This window comes from Colletotrichum paranaense (genome assembly GCF_030867605.1).
Source record: "Colletotrichum paranaense strain IMI 384185 chromosome Unknown Scaffold_15.1, whole genome shotgun sequence".
Lineage (NCBI taxonomy): Eukaryota > Fungi > Ascomycota > Sordariomycetes > Glomerellales > Glomerellaceae > Colletotrichum > Colletotrichum paranaense.
In genome coordinates, this window is record NW_026848973.1 from 718,711 (window position 1) to 740,735 (window position 22,025).

General features: G+C 47.3%; 6 protein-coding genes across 6 annotated transcripts; 2 read left to right on the top strand and 4 right to left on the bottom strand.

Annotated features, from left to right (window-relative positions):
- Positions 1–2,473: 2,473 nt before the first annotated feature.
- Positions 2,474–3,911, top strand: CPAR01_14445 (2OG-Fe(II)oxygenase superfamily protein; the record flags this gene model as incomplete). The annotated part of the gene is made up of 3 exons (XM_060498696.1): positions 2,474–2,719; positions 2,913–3,218; positions 3,312–3,911. 3 exons carry the CDS (start codon positions 2,474–2,476, stop codon positions 3,909–3,911), a joined length of 1,152 nt encoding a protein of 383 aa, XP_060342757.1.
- Positions 3,912–4,275: 364 nt separating this feature from the next.
- CPAR01_14446 (benzoate 4-monooxygenase cytochrome P450) lies at positions 4,276–6,266 on the bottom strand (the record flags this gene model as incomplete). Its single annotated transcript, XM_060498697.1, has 5 exons — positions 4,276–4,466; positions 4,535–4,636; positions 4,734–5,029; positions 5,101–5,560; positions 5,636–6,266. The coding sequence occupies 5 exons, from the start codon at positions 6,264–6,266 to the stop codon at positions 4,276–4,278; spliced, it is 1,680 nt and encodes a 559-aa protein (XP_060342758.1).
- A 1,082-nt stretch (positions 6,267–7,348) lies between these two features.
- Positions 7,349–8,596, bottom strand: CPAR01_14447 (uncharacterized protein; the record flags this gene model as incomplete). Its single annotated transcript, XM_060498698.1, has 1 exon — positions 7,349–8,596. The coding sequence occupies one exon, from the start codon at positions 8,594–8,596 to the stop codon at positions 7,349–7,351; it is 1,248 nt and encodes a 415-aa protein (XP_060342759.1).
- A 1,862-nt stretch (positions 8,597–10,458) lies between these two features.
- Positions 10,459–15,100, bottom strand: CPAR01_14448 (uncharacterized protein; the record flags this gene model as incomplete). The annotated part of the gene is made up of 3 exons (XM_060498699.1): positions 10,459–13,783; positions 13,832–14,979; positions 15,050–15,100. The coding sequence occupies 3 exons, from the start codon at positions 15,098–15,100 to the stop codon at positions 10,459–10,461; spliced, it is 4,524 nt and encodes a 1,507-aa protein (XP_060342760.1).
- Positions 15,101–19,025: 3,925 nt separating this feature from the next.
- Positions 19,026–19,901, top strand: CPAR01_14449 (uncharacterized protein; the record flags this gene model as incomplete). Its single annotated transcript, XM_060498700.1, has 1 exon — positions 19,026–19,901. One exon carries the CDS (start codon positions 19,026–19,028, stop codon positions 19,899–19,901), a length of 876 nt encoding a protein of 291 aa, XP_060342761.1.
- Positions 19,902–20,031: 130 nt separating this feature from the next.
- On the bottom strand, positions 20,032–21,579 carry CPAR01_14450 (uncharacterized protein; the record flags this gene model as incomplete). The annotated part of the gene is made up of 2 exons (XM_060498701.1): positions 20,032–21,291; positions 21,352–21,579. The coding sequence occupies 2 exons, from the start codon at positions 21,577–21,579 to the stop codon at positions 20,032–20,034; spliced, it is 1,488 nt and encodes a 495-aa protein (XP_060342762.1).
- Between the last annotated feature and the right edge of the window lie 446 nt (positions 21,580–22,025).

Consider the following 22,025-nt stretch of genomic DNA (forward strand, 5'->3'; position numbering starts at 1 on the left):
AAAAGGTTAAAAAGTTGGAGGCTATGAGGGGGACTTGGAATGAAAGGAGGAGGCAGGGCAATGTGTAGAGACACAGTGTGGTTGGGACTTGGGTTGTCCTTCACGGCTGATATATGTGTCTCTGGAGCGTTTCCATTTCATGTTCAATGCCTACGTACGGAACTTGATAGTACCGGGAGTCTGGGTCTGGAGGAGCTGGATGCTGGACGCGGAACCTGTCCCGGGCAAAGGGTTGACCAAGCGGGCGAGACAGAAATCCCAGAGGCGTGGTTAGCGACTTGCCCAACGGGCCACCGACAGGCTGACAGGAGAGGAAAAAGAAAAGAGCAAGAGGGAAGTGGTCTTACCTTACTGTGTATGGATTGCCATACATGATGGAGGGTGCGCCTGCGAAGCCCTGGCTGACCAAGTGCAGGGTCAGCTTTCACCGATGATACCACTTCAGGGGGTTCCAACCATCCCGGCGCAATATTGTAGATGGGCGGCCGGGTTTGCTCCAGTCCTTTGAAACAAGATATCAGCACCTCGGTCTACGAATAGCGGGACTTGAAAGGTGACGGAGGCTATGGGAACATCCATGGCGAAAAGGGAGGATATGGTTGGGGGTTGGGGAACTTGGGAGGGGGGAAAAGACTCTAGAGGCAAGGTTTGTAGAAGCTAGAGGGGACGCCATGTAATACTTCGTAAGCTGAACTTCCAGGTTTACGACAAATATCGCGTTTGATATCATGCAGTTGGAAGAGAACCTGGACTCAAACTACCGTACATGACCCCCTCCCGCCGTCCCTTTCGGACTCTTTCCCTCGTGGGATGCGCGGTCAATTTCACGATCCACGACGTGCCCGCCCCTCCACTGCCATGCAGAACCTGCAGCGGTGACGATGATCCCTGGCCCCAAAAGTGTGGGAATGTGGATAGAACCCAGGGCAGAAGGGGGCGCGGACCAGGCTCTCGGTAGGGAGGGGAAAAGAGAATTGGGGCAAGGATCTTTTCGGGTTCTAGTTCACGCCGGGGGTGTTTTTCTCTTTTCTTTCCTCCTGCTTACGTTGTGGGTACGAAAGCAGGATTATCACGTGTTGGATCTGGATGGGCTAGGGGGAATGGGATTTTGTTTGCTCTTCGATTTCGCTTGGCGTGTTGGAGCAGAGCGGACCGACGCAGGCCTATCACATGAGACATTCAAGACAGGGTCATCAACCTGATTCCCTCTCAGATTTCGACTATGTAAGTCTACGGAGAAGTAGGCTGCATTGCGTGTTCCTACACCGTTGCGCCGTTGCCTCAAGCACATCGCCAGATACTTTCTCCCGTACAGATACCAATCAGACGTCCTCTCCATCATGCTATGTATCCCGCACATCGCAGTAAACAGGAAAATCGAGGGAACTGTCACATTCTGGCACTCTGGCATTCTACAGCTCAACAGCTCAACAGCCACTGTCTCGCTGTCTCGGCCGCAAAATTTATGTGGCTCGGGAAATGGTAACGAATCGCGATTGGCTCGAGCAACACCATCGCCCGTTCCATCACCTTTAGACCCCTCATTTGAGACATGACTTTTGACGGCTTCAGTCAAGAATCGAGATCACGATTGCGCTTATCTCCACAGTATGTTTCGTCGTTCTCTGCGGAGCCTTTTTCTGCATGGGAAACTGGACCGGTCATGGGGCCATACGCGCGGGCACTGCCGCTTCTTCGTCACACATATCGATCGTCAACCGCGGCCTTGAACCCCCGCCCCCGCCGTCCATTCTCCAAAAGAGAGGAATTAACCCAGTTTAGGGTTGCGTCTGGCGTCTGTACGGGCGGTCACTCTCCCCTTCTCTTTGGCCCGTCGAACGCCTCGAGGACCCCGAGACCCAGCAAGCCCACGTGTGTTTCCCGCGGCGGGGCTCCTCTCAAGACGGGCAAAAAGAGTGACAAAAAGGTAAAATGAGCGGGCTCTGAGATGGAGAATCTGCCGCTGTTTCTTCTGATTCTACAGCTTTAACCGCCTCCGAGACCGCGGAACCCCCAATTCCCCACGAGGTTATCTCGAGGTCGGTCCGTCGGAAGAGGGGTTCGTTCTGCTAGAGAGAAAGCGAAAATGCGCAACCAAGAGTTGTTACTTAACTCGAGGAGCTTGGACATTTTTTATCACTATCTGCTGTGAAAGTGGCGTTCGCCCATGCCGCATACATCATTCATTTCATCCTGCATACTTTAATACCCGCGCTTCATTGCCTCCTGTCGGGCGCGCAACTCGGATCGGACGAAAATTCTCAAAGGCATATTACGCGCGATATTATCAGAAACCACAGACGCTTCCTGCTTGTACTAAAAGTCCACTGTCCACATCTGCATCCCCTGCGTAATCTTTATGTTTGTTCCAGAGCGAGAAGGGTGTTACAAGAATACCATTGTCCAACACCCCCCGTCTTGCAAACCCCAGTTTGCGCGTCTGCGCGGTGCGCCGAAAACCAACGAGCCAACCATGACCGTGGCCGCAGCGGCGGCGGAGTCGGAGGCGGCGCTACCAGTTGTTGACTTGCGGTCCTTCGACTCGGTCGAGGACCTTGCGGCCGACCTCATGCGCGTCGGCAAGGATCCCGGTTTCTTCTACGTTGTTGGCCACGAGCTGCGCGACGACGTCGCAGCCGACATGTTTGCTCTTGCCAAGAGCTTCTTCAGCTCACCCCTTGAAGAGAAGTTGGTGTACGCCAACGGCAGCGGTGACCTGGTGAGTTTTCCTGTTTTGTATTCTGCACCTCGCCTGAATAGTCCTGTCTCTTGCCCGTCTCTCTTTCTCTCTCTTTCAGCAACCGGGAACGAGAGGGCGTAGAAACAGGATGGATTTATGTACATGTTGTTGGACGAATATGATCGGCGATTAATCTTTTGCGGTGCTGACTGCGTGGTTTGATCTCGCTTAGGGTTACACCGGTATGAGAGAAGAAACGTATGTTGTGCTCAGCCCCATCTACCATGCTTATGGTGTTTCCCCTTTCGTAAAGAAACAGTGGGATCACGCTCAGATGTTGATGTTTGTGGGGTGGAACAGGCTTTCGGGAGCAGGGCCAGGCGACGTTAAAGAGTCCTTTTACCTATCAGACCCCGGTAAAACGACGCAGCTGCTTCCAACCGAGTTGGAGTCCCGCCGAGAGACAATGGCGGCCTTCTTTGCGGGTTGCGACAACCTCGCAAAGACTCTTTTGGAAGGACTTGCAGTTGGATTAGGCGTGAGTGCTGCCATCTAAGTGTTTTATATGACATCCTACCGCGGAGGAGCCATCAAAATGAGGGGCTGGGTATAACTAAACTCTTCACTTCAGATGCCAAGAGATTTTCTATCAAAGGCCCATACTGGCGAATGTTGTCGTATGCGTCTCATAAACTATCCCCCGGTATCCGAGGTCTCATCATCCACCACCACCTCCTCGCCTCCAGACGACGCCCCAACCTCTAACTCGGAAGATATCCGAGCGGGTGCCCACTCCGATTACGGCTCACTTACCCTGCTTTTCCGCCAGCCCTCGGACCAGGGCGGCCTTCAGGTCCTGCGAGGAGGAGGAGGAGGAAACAAGCCCTCCGCGTGGGCTGACGTCCCCTGCATCCCCAATGCCATTGTCGTCAACATAGGCGACGCCCTGGAGTTTTGGACCGCAGGGAGGCTGCGGTCTACGGTGCACAGGGTCGCCTTTCCCAGGTCCGCGAGCGAGAATGTCGCGAGGTTAAGTATACCCGTGTTCATACAGCCTGATCGCCACGTCGTGTTGGCACCCATCAAGGAGGACCGAGGGGATGGCGGCGGCGGCGGTGCAGGTGCCGAGTTTTTGGAGGTTTTGAGGAGAAAGGGGTACGAAAGTGCCGAGCCTGTTACCAGTCGGGAGCATTTGGAGCGACGGATACGAGCGACGTACGGCAAGGCTTAATGCGCATTTTTCTCTCGGAATCATCAGCGATGTTGGTGAGCACGGCATGACAGCGAGTATTTCTCTTTCGACACATCATAATATTCCAAGTTTGAACCTCACGCTCGCAGTTGAGTCTGCAAATATCTGCACATAGGTAGCACTGGTAGGTGTAGGTACCTACGCCAGGAACATATACGAGAAGAATAGTACACTCTACATACTACATCCCATAAATCACGCACCCATGCAACCAATAGTAGCATGCCCTGCGTAGTGTTGAGACCCTGATAAGTTGACAACCAACCTCCCCGGACCGGGAAATTTCTGCAAGCTGCATATAAAGACGGGAGATGAGACAACTTCGCCGAACCCACCCCCACGCTTACGCTTTCCTCGGCGAGAATACCACATTGAGCGGAGCAACGGTCAGCGTACCCGTATCCTTGTTGCCCTCCAGGAATATCTCCCCTGTCTGCCCCTGTGCATATCGCAAGTTGTACTTATGCACGATGGCGCTGGTCACAAATCGCGTCTCTAGGAGGCCGAGCTGTTTCCCGATACACACGTCGTGTCCTTGAGAGTGAAGTTAGCAAGGTCGCCGTTTAGCTCACTCGATGGGAAAGAGGCAGTCAGAAACTCACCTGTCGAGAATGGCACGTAGACTGAAGCGTTCTTGATGAACTCTGGCTGGTCGATCCATCGTTCTGGGATGAAGTCGTCTGGTCTTTCAAAGAACCTGGCGTCTATCATTTGGCAAGTTTATCAGTAACCCATCCACGTCCGTACTCCGAGACAAATCAAATTGCAACTTTTGCTGCTCAACTTTTGAGAGTGACTCACCTCTGTATTGTGTATACGAGGGCACAAAGACAATGGTGTCTCCAGGAAGCCAGACGTCGTCTACTTGAAGACCCTCTGGCGGCGTCATTCGCTGGACACCCGATGGCACAGGTGGATGCAGACGTAATGATTCATCGATGCAGGCTTGAAGATATCGTAGCTTTGAAAGGGCGGCATGTTCAGGCTTGTCATGTCCTCTGAAGTACCCATCGACTTCGTCTTGCAGTTTCCTGTACTCTTTCGGATGCCGGGCCAGCTCCATGAACAGGCATGACAGGACAGCTGCCACAGTGTCGCTAAATACCATCAAGGCGAGTCAATAATCCGTGGCCCGAGAAAATGGGATCACTTGCTGCGAGAGCATTACCTTCCAGCAACTGTAATTAAGATACAGTCTCCGTACAAATTAAGCATATCTTGGACGGAGCGTCCCTTCTTAGCTTCGTAGTCCTCCAACACCCACGTAAATATATCGGGGCTCTCGGGCTTATTCTGAATCCGCTGTTGCACCTGGCCCGAGATCCACGTCTTGAACTTCTTGACGCCAGCATTCCAAATCGCCATCTTGCGATAGAGCGGCAGAGCCCACATGGCGTGCGTAAAGCGCCCGACGGCCTTGGTCTCGTCGTGCAGCGAGTTCATGTAAAAGTGCGCGACGCCATCTTCAAGCATGCGGAACCCATGGCCCAAGGAGAACTCGCCCATGACATCAAAGCTGTAAAAGTTGAACCACAGGGATACGTTGAACTTGGAGCCTGCGCTGGCTTCGATGCCGGCGAGGAGTTGGTCGGTGTATTTGAGGACGCGGGGCTCGTAATCGCGAAGTGCTGCGTGGTGCCGTTCATCAGTCTCTGCTAGCATTGATATCGGTCACTTCTGCCAACGTCTCCATAATGACTTACATTTCGAGGTGAAGCCATATTCCCACGCCTTTCGTCGTCTAGAATGCGCCTCTTTATCGCGAACCATTTGCATTGAGACCATGGGATGAAGCAGATTATACCATGGTCCTTTCATACAATCCGTGTCCAGGAAGACGGCGTCGATGGCGCCGGGCTTGTTGATCGAGAGTTCGGTCGGGCCAATCCTCACCACATCGCCGTACTTCTCGTGTAGCTTTCGCACGTCCTCATGGAGGTGCATCCGGTTCCAGATCTTGAACGTGACGTAGAGATTTGTGAACTTGGCAAGAAAGGGGCCGGGAAATCCACGCAGGCGGTGGAATAGGCCTCGGTATACTAACATGCTCGTGTAGATGCCTGCCGTAAGTGAAGACAAGAGTATAGCACTAACTTTGGAGACTTGGGCCAAGCTGGTCGCTTCCAATGAGGTTCTAGAAACCATGGGGATCAAGGACGGCAACGCCATGGTGACCCCGACAGTTGCTGCATAGGCGAGTGTGAAGTTCGTGATGATGCGTTGTGCCGAGAGATCCCATTCGCCGGATTGGAAGACGGAAACATGGAGGATGATTCCGACGAGAAAGGAGAGCCCGCAGGCTTCTAGAGACTGAAGAACATCGATTGCGTGCATTGTGCAAGAACTTCGATTAGTCTGCTATGTATGTTGATCTTGGCCAGAGTTAACTGCTGGAGGCTTCGAGATACGTTCAAGTTGTGAGTTGACCGCGGCTTACCTTGGTTCATAAAACATTGCGAGATTCGCCTGAAGTTGATAGCATCAGTAACCTTAACCTAGCAGGTGCCGTGCTTCCCGCCGTACTTCCCCATCCTCGAGTAAACTCAAAACCTGCCGGCATATGACTAGTTCGACTAAAGCCGCGGGATTCGAAAAAAAAAAAAAAACCATCTCATATAGTAGCATCAACCTGTCACATAGAAGTCTGAACTGAAGCTCGTAGTTAGGGTGCTCTGTTTCGCCTGGAGTACCCAGTCCGAATACGGCTCCCGTTTTTTCTGCGTCATACGTAACGGAAATCCGCATGCCGACCTGCTAATCGGGGGTTCGGAGCTCCGGGGCAACTGCGGCTGTTAAACTTAGATGAGAGTTTCAACACCATGGTAGTTATAGTGCAAGTGAACATCATCTCCGCCAGGTAGATGTATTTAGGCGAGAACAAAATATTTAGAGGATTCCAGCCTTGCGACGCTCGTAGGCCGCCAAACACTGGTCCTGAAATACGATCACAGAGTCAAAACTTAACAATATGACGCCTCAATACACTTCTATCATGAAGTGCAAAACGTAAAGGTCCATCCAGGATTCGAACCTGGGCTTACGGAAGGGACTGATTTTCAATTGTGAATCAGAATCCGACGTCCTAACCAACTAGACTAATAGACCAATCGAACTGGGATTACTTTCTTGAGGCTCGCATGGCGACGAGACGATCATGTGGGCTTGAGGTGGGTGGTTGAAGCCCTCGTGTGGATACTAGACGCAAACGTTGGTCGCCCACGACCCGCAACTGACATCTTGGCTTCTGAGATGTGGGTTCAAGCTACGAAAGTCATCCGGAACTCGAGAATGATTGAAAAAGGAGATGTTGGGAGATTGAAGATGAACTTTGTCTTGAAAAATATGCCGAGGCTTTACAGAACTAATACAAATACAGAGTGAAGTCTCTACATGTATGTTTTCTTGGATGGCTCTTGTCAAGGCCAGAGTTTGGCCCGTCCTCCATCAATGATGCGCAATATCTCTGAAGCTCCTCGAGATGTGCCCTTTGGCGAACCAATAGCGAGGCCTCCCAGTCTGAACCTGAAGAAATTGAGATATGCGAACCCGGTATATGTAACTGGAACGTAACGTGCGCCTGTACAAATCCACCACAGAGCCACTTTGGCCGCCAAATCAGCAGACATGAAGCCGCGTCCCATTCTCGAGGTAAACGCTGCCGGAACTATGTGTCGATAATTGAAGAACTCGTCTCCATAGTATCTTTGGGCGTGCGGTACGAATGCGCGTTTCGATTGTGTGTAGCCCTCCATGTCTTTCGTCCATGCCCCATGAAATTCGGCCTCGCTACCAATGTACCAAACTTCTGGCAGTAATCCAAGTTTTCGCCGCTCGCAAAATTTCTTAAACAGTTCTATGATAGCAACATGGGACTCGCAATTTGCCTTGTGGGCATTGTCGTCGTTCTTGGATCCATGGGCGAGAATGAGTATATCGGTGTTTGCAAGGATAGACTCAAAGTAGGAATAGTCGCCGTACGTCCAGTCGACTCCAAATCTGGGGGTATGAATGCATCGAACACCTTGAAGGTGAAGCTTCTTCGTTAGGGCCTGGCCGAGGGCTCCCCTGGACCCCGTCATCGTTACGCGCCGGCCCCTGAGTGAGACCCCGGTACCGAGGAACCAGTCGAGCAGGCGCACCATTGACCCAAAGTAGGCAAGAGGTTCGATGTGGTGGAGGGCATGGTACTCAGGCCCAACAAAGAAGGTGGAAGGGTCTTTCGGAAGCCGCGGGTAAGGAATATGATTTGAATCGTTCCCAGAGTTCCATGCCACTACGGCTGCTCTACCAGCTTGGACTGAGAGTATGATGATCAGGTCATGGAACTGGGAAAGTGAAGCCTTGTGCACGAACAAAGGGCCGAGAAGCCAGCTCATTGTGCTCCCAATCATCTGACAAGACACCTCAAGTGATAGATGCCAGACAATATTTCGATGACGGAATCGCTCGTTGAATCTCAGATTACGATCAAAGTATTGATGGTGGATTGAATGAGCCTTGGCAAGTAGTCGTAGTATTCGGAAGCGAGATCTGTTGGACCGGTGGGCAATCCAGTGTATGATATCAAAGAAGATGGATCCAAAGACGAAGTGAAGAAGGCAAAGCGTTATCCGCAGTGGCAGGTCGGAGCCTGAGAGCGAGCTTTCGAGATTGAATGAGAACATGATAACGTCTTAAGAGTTCGACACTGAGATTGATTGTATTGGGGCATTGATGAATCTGGCTGATATATGGTGGGATGCTTCCATGGATTTATACTTCGTTTTCATTATTGCTCGAGGACTCCTGACTGCCGCTCCTGAAGCCTCCTTTGGTACGTGGACCACCTCTTGAGTCTTCATCACAACGGGGAGGCATTCTGCTCAATGATTTAGATGCATGCTTTAGGGGTAATTGCCACTTTTGACCAAAGAAAAGTACGCGACCTCGGGCGAATGCCAATTGAGATAGACCATATACTCCGCATCACTCCTGTGAGTACCTATTAGTGACTTCTTCATTGGGCTATCAAGCTCTGAAGCTTGCTGGCAATCTCTTAGGTATGGCATCCATGGTGTCTCAGTTCCCTTTTTTGGACTACACAAAGGCTGTGCTGCTGGAACTCGCCCACTTCCTCGTATTGCCATTCATGACATTTGCACTTATCTTGCTGCGGATAAGTTGTCTGCAGTTGGATTCGGGCTGATGATCTTGGGAACTAGGCGTCGCCAAGACGCCGCCGGAAGACGATTCTAGGCACCAGGAAAGTGCATTTGAGCGATGACGCGTCGCATGAATATTGAGATGAATTGGAAGCTATTACCAACTTGTATTGCCAGAACCTTACATAGTGGACATGGCAACCAAAGTTAGGACATCTTCGGAAGCTGGTATTACACGATGAAGCAGGCAACCAAGCACCCAGACTTCGTTACTTTAAGGTAGAAGAACCCCCAAGTAGTCACTCAATGGGTTTGATCAAATGCCGATTTTCTTAAAATATAGAGCATCACCGACATCTCTCCAAGGCTTTCTAGGTCGCTTGTGCGGTTCAGCAAGGGGCTGCCCTGGAGTGTCCCAAAGGTAGAAAGGGTCAAAAAGCGCCTTGTACTACCTGCAGCAAAGAGCATCCTGCCCAGTAAACGTCAATATATGGCTCATCTTGACGCAGGGGATCCATAAGATAAGATCCCGCGTTTTCAAGCTGCATGAAGCGAACATTGATACTCGGCGGACTTTTCACAACCCACGACATAACCTCATCCGCATTCAGGGGTCCAAGCGCACTGCCCGAGTGATGTCCACGAACATGCCTTCGGTCCATTGTCAACATTGCATCTTGTCTTTAAAAGGCAAGTGATAGAGGTAAAGAACTTTGAGCCCTAGATTACATGTATCATTCTCGGAGGCAGCCAGCTCAATATAGGGGTATCCTGTTTTGATGCTAGAGTGAAATTTTCTGTAATGCTGCTGCCTAACTGTCGTAGATGGCCGTGCCGCAACCAAAGGAATTCTAGGTCCACCTGCTCCACCACCAACAGCTAGCTGAGGCCGAGATATTCAGCTTGTAGCCGGTATGTGGAGAAAAATTATATGTCGAGGCGTACTGAATCAGAAGAGTGGGCGTGCCGGTAGGTTATCAAAGGCCCTCCCCCTAAGCCTCACCAACTCATGCGCTCGATTGCTACCAAGCGTCGTATGAAAACAAGGTTCATTCTTACTCTGATACTCACGACTAGCAAGTAAGAAACTTGGGCTGGGAATACTTGGTAGCTCTGTCCTCAAGTCTGAGTCGATGGCGTACCCCTGGCCCTTTGCTCCCATGGCTCCAACTCAATAACTTACCAGACCCGCTCATTTCAGCGGAGCTTTTCGACGTCAAGATCTGAATGTTGAATATTTATCTATTCTGTCTTTTTCCTAACGATTTATCTCATTTAACTTGCACAGACCCCGTGACAACTTCCTCGGGAGACTGACATGTTTTGGTGTTGAAGACAACTTGTTAACCCACGTCGTACAAATATCAGCCATCCTGTAAATCCAGTCATACTGGCGAGGTATTCTCGACTGTAGTCCTCCGATTACCAAGGGACTGGATATCTGGGAAGCCCTCATTTGTTTTCTTTCTTCTCTCGCCCATTTTGTCCTTCATATCATACCACCAGGAGAACAAGACAGCGAGCGGGTATCCCAAACACCTTATCATGATAACAAACGGCCACACGACTCTCTCCAGGACGTCGGCATTGACCAAAACGATCAGCGTGCCAGCTAGAGCAATAAGCCCTGTCTTGATCATAGAGTCTAGTGTCGCCGCCGAGGGTGCCTCGCTCATGCTAAAAATACTGGTAGCAAAACCAAGAGGGAGGAAAATCGCTGTGACATAGGTAAAAAGTCGGATACCGTTGTCTCCCCTAAATTCTAACTCGGTACGCATGTCTTCCAGCTTTTTCGAGAGCGACGAGTTGTAGGAGGCGATTTCATCTCTACACCTTTTTAGCTCCAGAAGCTTGTCATCGTTCAAATCATTCCACATGGAAACAGGCTTTGAAAACTTTCGCTCATCTTTTTCTGTCCATCTTGGGCGCTCCAGTCGTTTCTCCCGCTCCAGCCAGTCCTGGATTGTTGCCATGTTCTCGTCGAGATTCAGACAGATCGCCTCTAGAAGGTATCCGAGCTTGCGACACAGCTTATTCGCATCAAAGTAATTGTCGTTGTGGGATGCTTGTAACAATGTAATTGACTCTTCGAGGGTCGGGATATTGTGTCCGAGTGCAGTCTCCTTGCCTGTCTTGCCTGGGCGGAAAGCTTTGTTTACTTCCTCCTTCACTTGTTCCAGAACACTGTTGGAGCCTTTAATCATCTGCTCCAGACTTCTGTGAAACAAGATAAGTTCCAGAACCCTGCGTTGCCTCCACGCATCATGTTTGCAAATATCCTTCAACTTGTGTCTGACGTCAAAGTCTCGAAGTGTGAATAGAGGGTCGGGAATACGGCCAGACTTTTCTCTAGATGATAGTGCTTCGAGTTTGGACTTCCTGGTCGTGGCGGTTCCGCTAAAGGCATTGGGAGTCATTTCGTTGTTCTCTATACTTCCAAGAGGAGTAGGCCTCGAGGGATCATGCTCGAAGAAGTAACATGTCCAGTAACGGTCGAGAAAGTCGCCTTCAAATCTGAAGCTTGTGATGGCTCGCTGCACCCAAAGTTTAGAGGTCTTGCCTGAGCGCTTGGTGATTTTGTTGTCGGCGTAGCCGAATATTGGGAACGGTATCGCATCCTCTAGTGGCAAACAGTGTGCTTTCTGGCGGCTTATCTTTTCTTTGGGGCCTTTGTGAAGAGTCCAAAAAGACAGGTGCAGCTCAGTTGCCCAGAAATTGAAGATCTTTTCTGCGTTGTCGTACTGGTATATCTGATACCGGGCATGACGCTCGAAAAAGGGGGTCATTCCCCCGCCCTTAGGCAGTGCCAGATCACAAATCAGTGCTGTTGTTGATATGCTCTGGAAGGACTGCACAAGTCTCTTCTTGGAATTTTCCCTCGTGCGTGGAGCTTGAAGGTAAGCACGAAGGTCCTCGAGACTCTGTATAGGTGTTAAGATTTCTTTGGTGTCAGTCGTTGTTATGCTGGCCGCCAGTACGGTATTTGGCGCGCGTTTGTCTTGAGCATCCACGACTAACCCCAGCATTGGGGTGGATTTGAGGACATTTTGGACAGTTTCTCGTGTGATTGGAAGTCGAAGCTCTGTATGTAGTTCCGTCTGCATTCTTTCATCCAGGGAGTTGTCACTTTCTGTTGCTGAAAGGTGTCGGATTGCCTGGTGTCTTACATCAGCACTTGCCTTGTCAGCTGTTAATGACTTCCCGCCTCGTTCGTCTGCGCCATGCTTGTTCGCGAACTCAGCCAGTTGTTCACAACTGAGCTTTGGCGAAAAGTTGACAGATTTTGGTTCATCGTAGAGCCACTCATCGGTGAAGTCGGTAATGCGTTTCTGGCCAATATGGCTGCCAAATGGTAAGTTGCGTTCCATGATGAAAGGTTCGGCTCCTTCCGCTTCCTGAGAACGAAGACGGCGAGTGAGTTGCTCAATCAACCCAATCAGCTTCGCTTCTTCCAACATTGGCAACTGATCTGTCACGGCACTGGCTCTGGGTTGGGAGTCGGCCTGCTCGAACTCAGGGCAGGGGTACGTCCACAAGATGTAAGGGACCTCAAAGAGAGTTGACCAATAAAGGTCTTGCGCCTCTCCCTCGCAGAACGTGGTGGGCTCCTGACGCGAATCAAGTTTGCCTGCCATAAGCCCGTTCGGTGAAGATGTTTTCAGCAGAACTGCTTTCGCAATTTCGTACATTTTTGAAGGATCGATAGAGTTAACACGTTTCCCTTGGGAAGATAGCATCATTGCCAAGGCGAACTGGAGAGGATGTTCCCATTCATACACTTCGTTCTCCGAGCTGTATCTTTGACAATCCATCGTATTCTCCCATATGGATGAGGTTTTGAAGCCGTTATGTGCGAAGAGGTTCTGCTTCGCCGCGTGGAAGACTTTTGTGTCTTCGACTTCAAAAATGAACCCTACTTTCAACGCACTTCGAGACCGAGCGAACATCATCCTTCTTGAGATCGGATTCTCGGCGGTAAATCTTTTCAGGAAAATGCGTTGTAGCCTATCCGAGCCGAATAACGGCAGCGTTTGAGTCTTCTTCAACTTCTCTCGATAGTCAAATCTTAGCTGGGAGCCCAACTTAAGCTTCTCAGCTGACCTAACAGCCCACCAGATCATTGCATGATCTGCTAAGTAAAACGTCTTGAGCGAGTTCTGTTTTTCTTCCTCGCGGGGAAATGAATGCAGTCCATTGTGCTTCTTGCGGTGGAGGTTCTCTAGCCAAGATTCAACCATGACTTTGAAAGCATGGGTCGGCTCAAGAGCGTATGCCTCTGCACCAAATTCGACACAAAACTCGGAAAAAGCTTCGAATTTGAGGATGTGGAAGACGACTTCCATCTGAGGAGCCAGAGGTGACACTGCAACGCTCCGAGTCTCGATAGTCGATTTTCCGCTAGCCCAGAATCGACGATGCTTGTCATAATCATATGCAACACTCTTCCCCTTAACTTTTGGGTTGTGTCGACACCTTCCGTCGGTATCGTTCTCTTGACAGTGGTTCAACGCCAATGTTTCAGTCACCCACTTGGCATGTCCTCGACATACACGGAGAATTCGCCGGTAATATTCGCAGAGATTGTCGTTGCAAGCATGCGCGTTGTTAAGTATTAGCGAACTTCGGTCGCACCCGTAGTTCTGTTGTGTCCGATTCTTGAGGATTTGCTTGACTTCTCTCAAAGCTAGAAGAAGAAATCGGAAAGCATGGCTGGCTCCGATTAGTTTCAAATTTCCATCTATAGGGGAGAAAACCTACAAACTTGCTTCAGTGACAATCCTGTGACCTGCGATGTCCCCACAGGTGATTGCAATAGGAGGGTCTTCGTTTGAACACCCATACTCGCAGTAAACGGGCACGCTACAGACAGACAGAACATGTTCCACATTCCTCAAGAGTACGAAGTTCAGATGCCTGTCCTTCTTGAGCTGAAGAGTCTCGAATTGCTGGCCAAGTATATCATCTTTAGCCCTGAGGTCTGCTGGCGATATAGGTAGTGTCAGACTCGGGGAAAGTCTTTTCAATGTATACGCCAACGTGATTTCCACCTTTCCCTTATTGAAGGATTTCTTCAAAAACGTGTGATCGACCTTGATGATGATTTTGCCGCCGTTGCGACGCGGTAGACGAGGTAGCAGACAATTGCCTACAAACACGGTGATAGACAGGCCGATACCTTGTTCAATATCGTGATGTGAGTCTTTCGGATGGAATTCGACTTTGCCATTTCCTTCACAAGCATCGCACCAGTTCTCGAAGCTTGGGTCGTGAAAGTCAATCCCATCTTCAAGATCGTCATCAGACGAGATTTCGCCCGGGTAAGGTTCAAATGATTCTTCGGGCCTCGGGGGCGTTTGAGGTGAGTGGTGGCCAGCTGACTTAGTCTTGGAAGCGTCGGCGTCGACTATCCCATTGCTCAGATTCAGAAGTCGAATTTTGACGGGGATCTCCACATCTAGAGGTTGGTTCATGCCATTCTGCTTGTCAACCTCTAGCGTGTATACCTGGAATACGGTCTCTTTGCTGATAAAATACTGCACATCATGGCCAGTGGATGATTGAAAGCGTGGCCAGCGATTCTGAATAAAGGATATTTCTGGCAAATTATTGCCCAGAATCTCCCTATCTTGAAGACGGAGATGTACTCCATCATTAGGCCGAGCCGAAACAGAAGCAAGGCCATTTGCGTGCTGGGTAACACGACCCCGATAGCCGTCAGGGTCGTAATGGGTAAGTTCAGCGCGGATGAAGCCCGATGGGTTGTGAGAACTTTCTCCAATGTAGCGAGTGATTTGCATGAGATTGCCGTACGCGTTAGCAGTCGCTGTAATCCCTTCATGTCCAAAAGAAGCGTAAGTCTCGCGTTGGCGTGCCTCCATGTTAGCCTCAGTCGGGATGGCTAAGCCCTTGAAATAGCATTCATTAGCATGCACTACGTGTGAGCTGTCAATGTAGCTCGGGAGAGCGAGTACTCACCGTCAATTTAGCTGGGGAAGGAGAGCTGCAAAGAGGAATGAACTGAGCCATTTTGTAAGGGGAGGTCTTCTGCACTTGCTCACTGGCAACGACCGTGTTCGAATGGAAGAATGAATGGAGCTTGTGACAGATATGTCTGCACTATAAGCCGGCAATGGGGTTTATATCAAGAGAGTTAAAGTTTTCTCATTATCCCAACACTCTCACAAGACCTCATTTATGCGGAATCACTGCGGGCTTCGGAACTTTGACGCACGTAAGCAATAGTTAGAATACGCTGCAGCCGGCGGGTTGATCAAAGTCACCAAAGTGGCAATCAGCATTCTGGCTCCAGCTCTACAAGTAGGTCAGAGGAGCAGAGTCGAGACAGTTGAGACCAGTGGAGAACGGCCTGAACAGCTGGCGTTGCATATATTGGGCGAGCACACATGACGCTTCTGTAGCATGAGGCCAATGAATTGCAGTGATCCTGTTACGTTTACATTGAATTTTTGCTAGCAGTAACTCTGGCCTGCATAATATGACTATACTCCGCTTTGCATTCGAAGCTGAGTTGTAGTCGCAGGACTGGGCATGCAGGCGCGCTCTGCGAGGTAGCGTCAGGATGCAGTCATTGCAATAGAGACATGACGGTCCGACCTGCCCCCAAATCGGCACAATCTGACGATCCCCAACAGCTTGATTCCCCATATCGTTTATGGCTGCACCGAAGTAGAACGAATAGCTGTCTGTTTGACCGTGGTCCTCCGTCCACACTTCCTATTGCTACCCAACATACATGGCCAAGACCACAGCCCGCCTTCAATGGCATATTCACGCGGGAGCGAGCGGAATCCCGAGTTCTCCAATGGATATTGCCGTATATGAAGACACCATCAGACTTTTCTGTATATGGCGCCATTGTCTGTTGAACGTAAATGGTACAAAGGCTCCTGGGTAGCTAGATTCTATATATATAAAGATATCGAGTATACTAGCTACATTAATACATATATAGTGAATAGCTTAGTAAGTATATTAAAACGTCTTAGTTTTTTAAAACTAATTATTTAGTTTACTTTATTTTTAAAAAATATTATTTTTATAATTTATTTATAATTTAAAACTATTAATTTTATATATTGATTTTATAATAAATTTTATTTAGACTTTTTAAAATACTATTATAGCTGTTTAGTTATAATAAAATATGCTAATAAAAATTAAAGTTATAAGTATTAAGCCCCCTAACGGAGTCATCTACCGGGGCCGTATTATATATTACGTATAAAAGAAAACTAAGTATATTACGCTCTATACCTAATTATTAACTAAAATAGTAGTTAACTAACTCGACTATTATTTCCGTTTTATTAATAGTTCGTAACTTTTTATTATTTTTAACTATTTATAGGTCGACCTTTACTTATTTCAATATATATAAAACCTCTTAATACTAATCTATACAAATAGTTAGGTTTAATATAATCCGTTCTTTTTTATAAGCATTATAATTATTTAAAGGGGCTTATAAGAGCTATTTAAAATACTAACTTATTATTTTAATTTTATATACCTCCGGCTTATTTATTATAGTTATTATAACTAAGTTAGTATTAATATATTAAATTTTAATATTTATATTAATTTAGTTATTTATAGAATTTATAATATTACTTAGCTAAATTCCGTATTATTAAAAAGTATTTTATAACCTTTTAAATATACTTATATTAGCTATAATAATTATAATATTAAACTAACTAAGGGTACTTAGTTTAAAAAAGGTAGACCTATTAAGGGGCATCGTTAGCTTACTAATTACTAACTATATATTAAAAAATTAAGTTCTTATTAAAATAGTATTTTAATTAACTAACTTCTTAACTAGTTATTTAATTAGTTATTTAAGTAGTAGTTTATATATTAATAAATTTATTTAATAAATTTATTCAGTTTAAATAGAGAGTAGCTTTGAGTAATATTAAAAATAATAAGGATAATAAAATCTTTATAAGCTTTAATATAAAAAATAATAAATATTAGCTTATTTAGCCTTTTTTTAAGAAACCTCTATATCGCTATTAAAGTTTAGAATTTTTATAGTTAAGGAAGGCTATTTTTAATTATTATAGCTACTTATTATAGCTAATTATTATAGCTAACCTCTATTATTTACCTTTTTAACTAGACTTATTATTATTTAAAAGTTCTTATAAGATCTTAGGGTATGACCTGGCTTGTAATTATCGATATATAGTAAAGAGCGGACGGTATATTAAGGGTATTAGGAAGTTGGGCACTGCGTCATACGTAAGTCACTTTGACTCGTTGCCTGGCCCCTTAGAATCCTCCCGGTTAGCCTTTTAAGAATTCGCCGCGTTTTGGGGAGGTCTTGGCAATGGCGTCGCAGACGCGCCCAAGTCGTATTGCACCCGGATTACATGCATGGATAAAGAGACAACATGTGGGTCAGTACTTTTATGTTCCCTTCTAATAGGACGCGGCGTCAACGGCCTGGTTTTAGCTCGTGCAACTTCCAGTCGCCTATGCGCTCATTTTGCGAAATATGACAAACGCAAGACTAAGACCACCAATGATATTTAAATTACTTATCGTCTTTATTAAATAGGAAGTAGAGTGCGTAATGTCATCGAGCGCCCTGGATTATGTGTTACCTTGTTTCGTGGCCTACCTTAGAATTGCTGAGCAGCACATACGCTCTCGGAATTTTCTGAGACACATTATGCCATGCTAGTGAACTCATACAGAAGATAATGGACAAGATTTTGAACCCTAAACAGTTCAATGGACTGGACAGCAGTGAGAAGGACGATTAGAGCACTTCTTTTTTACGTACTAGTATAATACAATCTCCTAATAAAACGTTGCCTTTCCGATATAAGCAACCTTAGTTCATTATAACCTTTGCATTAAAGCTTAAATAATAAAAAAGAACGTATTAATATAATTCTTTTCACTACTTAAATAAAGAAATTCTAAGTTTTTTTTTAGATAATTATAATTACAAATATATATATTAATATAAAATATATATTTCTATATTAATTTTATATATTTCTTTATTAATTATGTATTATAGTTGTTATATATATAAAGATACAGACTAAGAATAATTTCTTTTAAAATAAAAAACTTATAAATAGATTATATAATTATAATTATTTAATTAAATAAGAAATAAACACTTATAAGTAAATAAATAAAATAATTATTAAATAAATAATTAAATAGTAATTAATTAAGTTAGTATAATATTTACTTCAAAATAAAGACTATATAATATATTAATTTAAAGCGGATTAAAGAGTAAAATCTTCATAATCTTTTCAATAGTTTTTTTCAATAATTAATTCAATACTCAATTTTATAATTACTTTTAATTATTCTTATTAAAATATCTTTTAACAAAATTATAATTAATTTTTAAAGCTATACGACTTATTATTTACAAGCTTATTCAAAGCTATTACGATTATAATACTATTTTATACTTAAGTCTTACCTTTAATTAATATACCTTATTACGACAAGCTAGCCGCAATACGTTTCTTATAGAATCGAGGCTTACGAGAAGAGGACCATGATAAGTTGATGAACTACCTATCGCTATTGGTCATGTTCGCATAGTTAGTGACGAAGTCTGTGGTGTGTAAGGCGCGTCAGGTGTATCGACAACTTGAAATATGAGTCCGCGGTTTTCAGTGTGCGGTGTTGGATCGCCCCTAAGGTGTAACCTAGCTTGAAGAGCATCCGGCGATAAGCGTCCTCACGAGGCCGACAATTAACCGAGGCGAACACCGGGCCGGGCCGATCGTCGCAATCCTCATAAATCATCGACATATTTCTCCGACATTGAGTCCAAAGATTACGACCAGCCGGCTTGCTTTTGTCCTGATTTGTGTATACATTAAGAGTGCTCGTTTCAACAAAAACTCGAAAATCAAGACGCCCCCGGGGTAGATCTGGGTTTGCGATGGTCGCTCCGGCGGACGGCAAGACATCGCCGCTACTCTCACTCGCTGCGGGAGGCATCGCCGGCGGTGTAGAAGCCGCCTGCACGTACCCATTTGAGTTCGCCAAGACGCGAGTACAGCTCTATGGGCACCAGAAAGGGACAAGGAACCCCTTCGCGATTGTTCTGCGCGTTGCGCGCGATGAGGGGTTGCCAGCGCTTTACAAGGGATGCAGCACGATGATCGTGGGGTCTATCGGGAAGGACGCGGTGAGGTTCGTCGCGTTCGACAGCATTCGCTCCGTATTCGAAGACAAGAAGACGCGTACGCTAGGACCCATGCAAAGTATCGCGTCAGGAATGGTAGCTGGGATCGTCAGCAGCACGATCATTGTCACACCGAGCGAGCGCATCAAGACAGCGCTCATCGACGATGCCAAGACAACGCGACGATTCACAGGTGCAGTGAATTGCATCAAAACTCTGACGCGAGAGCAGGGAGTTCTGAAGGCTCTTTGGCGCGGCTATATAACCACAACCCTGAAACAAATCGGCACCACGGGATTTCGCCTTGGCAGCTATAGTATCATCAAAGACTTCGAGCGTAGCAAGGGAATCAGCCCTGAGGGTCCGATCATGAGCTTTGCCAACGGCGCGCTTGCTGGCACAGTCACGACCGTAGCGACGCAACCCTTTGACACGATCAAGACAAAGGCTCAACAAGCCAAAGCCGTGGGCACAATGGAGTCATTTCGAGCGATCATGGCCGAGGATGGAGTAAAGGGCCTTTGGAGAGGGACAGTCATGCGACTAGGACGAACGGTTTTGGCCGGTGGCATTCTGTTCACGGCTAACGAGCAAGCTTTGAAGGGCCTGAAACTATTATTGGGAAAATAATGATGTAAATTGGGTACGAAACGAGGCGAACCTACGAGCAGACATAATTCGAGCTCAACAAGCTAGCTATCTAGATATAGACAAGACATAGATCTGCGATAGTAACGTGGTGCAGATAGAATCAAGCAGACTACTTGGTTACCAAATACCAACCCTGATCTTCCAAGGTTTGCGCAATTCTATCCCAAAGACCAGTCCGCAAAATGCCACCCCACCAAATATTGCCATCTAGGTCCTTGCCAATTATCGGACCCGCAAATCTAAGTGGGAAGCCACTGACATAGTTCGCATTGAGAATCAGCGAGGGGCGCCCAAGTTTGTGCGGTTGAGCAACAGAGGCTAAGTGAGGCTCGACGACGGCGGAAGAAAAGTCTGTTTCGAAGAATCTGGCTTTGCCCCAGTTTGACAGTAAAATCTGATGCATGTTCTTGTCACCGAAGAAAGCTGCAGAATGTTTCTTTTCTAGGGCTTTACGAGCTTCAATTTGCGCTCTAGTCCCTTGCTCTCGGATAGATCGTCGTATCGCGGCAGCCGTGTAGCTCAGCGGCTTTGTCCAAAGGTCCTCCGCGGTGATGGTGGTTACGATCAGGGATGTGGCGTTTGATATAAACGCGGTCTTTTCTGGAAGAATGTCCTGAGCAAGCGCAGGACGTATATTGATGACGTTTCCGAGGACAATCGGTTTGTTTGTATTCGCAGGCAAATGTTGCGACCATAGGCGGCCGATAACGGCGGTCACGATGTCTCCCTCGCTGGCGAATAACTTTTCTTGGCCGGTGCTCTGTTCACTCAACTCTTGGTTGACCTTTTTCTTGAGTGTTTCGATGTAAGCTGCCGGTATACAAGCAATGCGAGATTCTTCAAAAGGATGACGGAGGATGTCCCAAATATACTGCAGGACGATTCGGGCCAGTCCCCAGACTGAAAGACGCTGATCAGCCAGAACAAATGGCTCTGCAGTGTTCTTTCCCAGCTCTGCCAGGGGATCTGTGTCAAACCCGTGGAAGACTTTGACATCGTCGTCGCGACCCTCGAGGATGGCAGTCCACGCAGTCAGAAGTTCCTGCCTTCCGATCCCATCCCATAACGTGTGCAGCCATGTCAAACTGACAAGCGTCGCGTCATCGAAGGAGACGATGTGCAGACTCAGCTGAGGTTCATCGTGATAGATGTAGTCTTGCATCGACTTGGGGCCATCTGATCTTCGCATTAAATCCTGGAACTTTTCTGGTGGAGTTTCTATAACTGCTGGCCTTGAAGTTGCTTTTGGTAGCCGCGAAGCGAGCGGATCATGTTTGATGCTGCAGTCGTGCCTCTGGTGCGAGTACGCAATAGCTGGTCTTTCGGAGTTGTAGAGCTCAGGCACATGGTACTCAAGCTTTTTCTGAGACTGTCGCATATGTGAATAGCTGTCTCGACGCATTTTCGAATACTTGAGATCGGAACTTACGTTCAGTCTTAATCTAGCACCAAGCTTTCGCCATCCTTCACGGCCTAGCAACTTCGTAAGTGACGAGTGCAGCCTTTCTGGGTTCAAGACGTTATCAAAGCGCATCATGAAGCCCATGACAATGCCTCTGTTCAAGGCAGTGTCATCATTGGGGTTCAACGGGATGATCGTGTCTGTAGCCACTGTTGCTGGTGCCTTGGGCGCAGTCTTCGAGAATATGCTGCCCATCTTGATGGCTACCTAGGTACCCACGGCTCGACCTCAAAAATGAGAAAGATGGTCACAATTTGAACACAGTCTCATAAGGGCGGGATCACGCTCGTATTTACGGCAGTTGAAAAATTGCAAGGATAGATCGGGTTAGATTCGTTCCTTCTTACCGACCTGCATGACAGTTGTTGGAAGTCTGGACTTACAGTCCGCTGGACCGGACTTACGGTCTTGTCACGGTTGCTCTAACGACAATAGGCGCACTGGCTCCAGTCTTGGAAAGTTTGCCGCCATTTTACGTACCTTTGTCTGCTGTCGGTGTCGTACCCGTCTACCAGCCGGTTAATCCGAGTGAAGGTCTTTTCCGCATGCATTGTTGGTATTTTACCACATTGATTCGGGAGCACTGCATGATGCAAGGCAGACGAATCCTGGCATGTGACGGTTTCTTATCCTAGAAAATC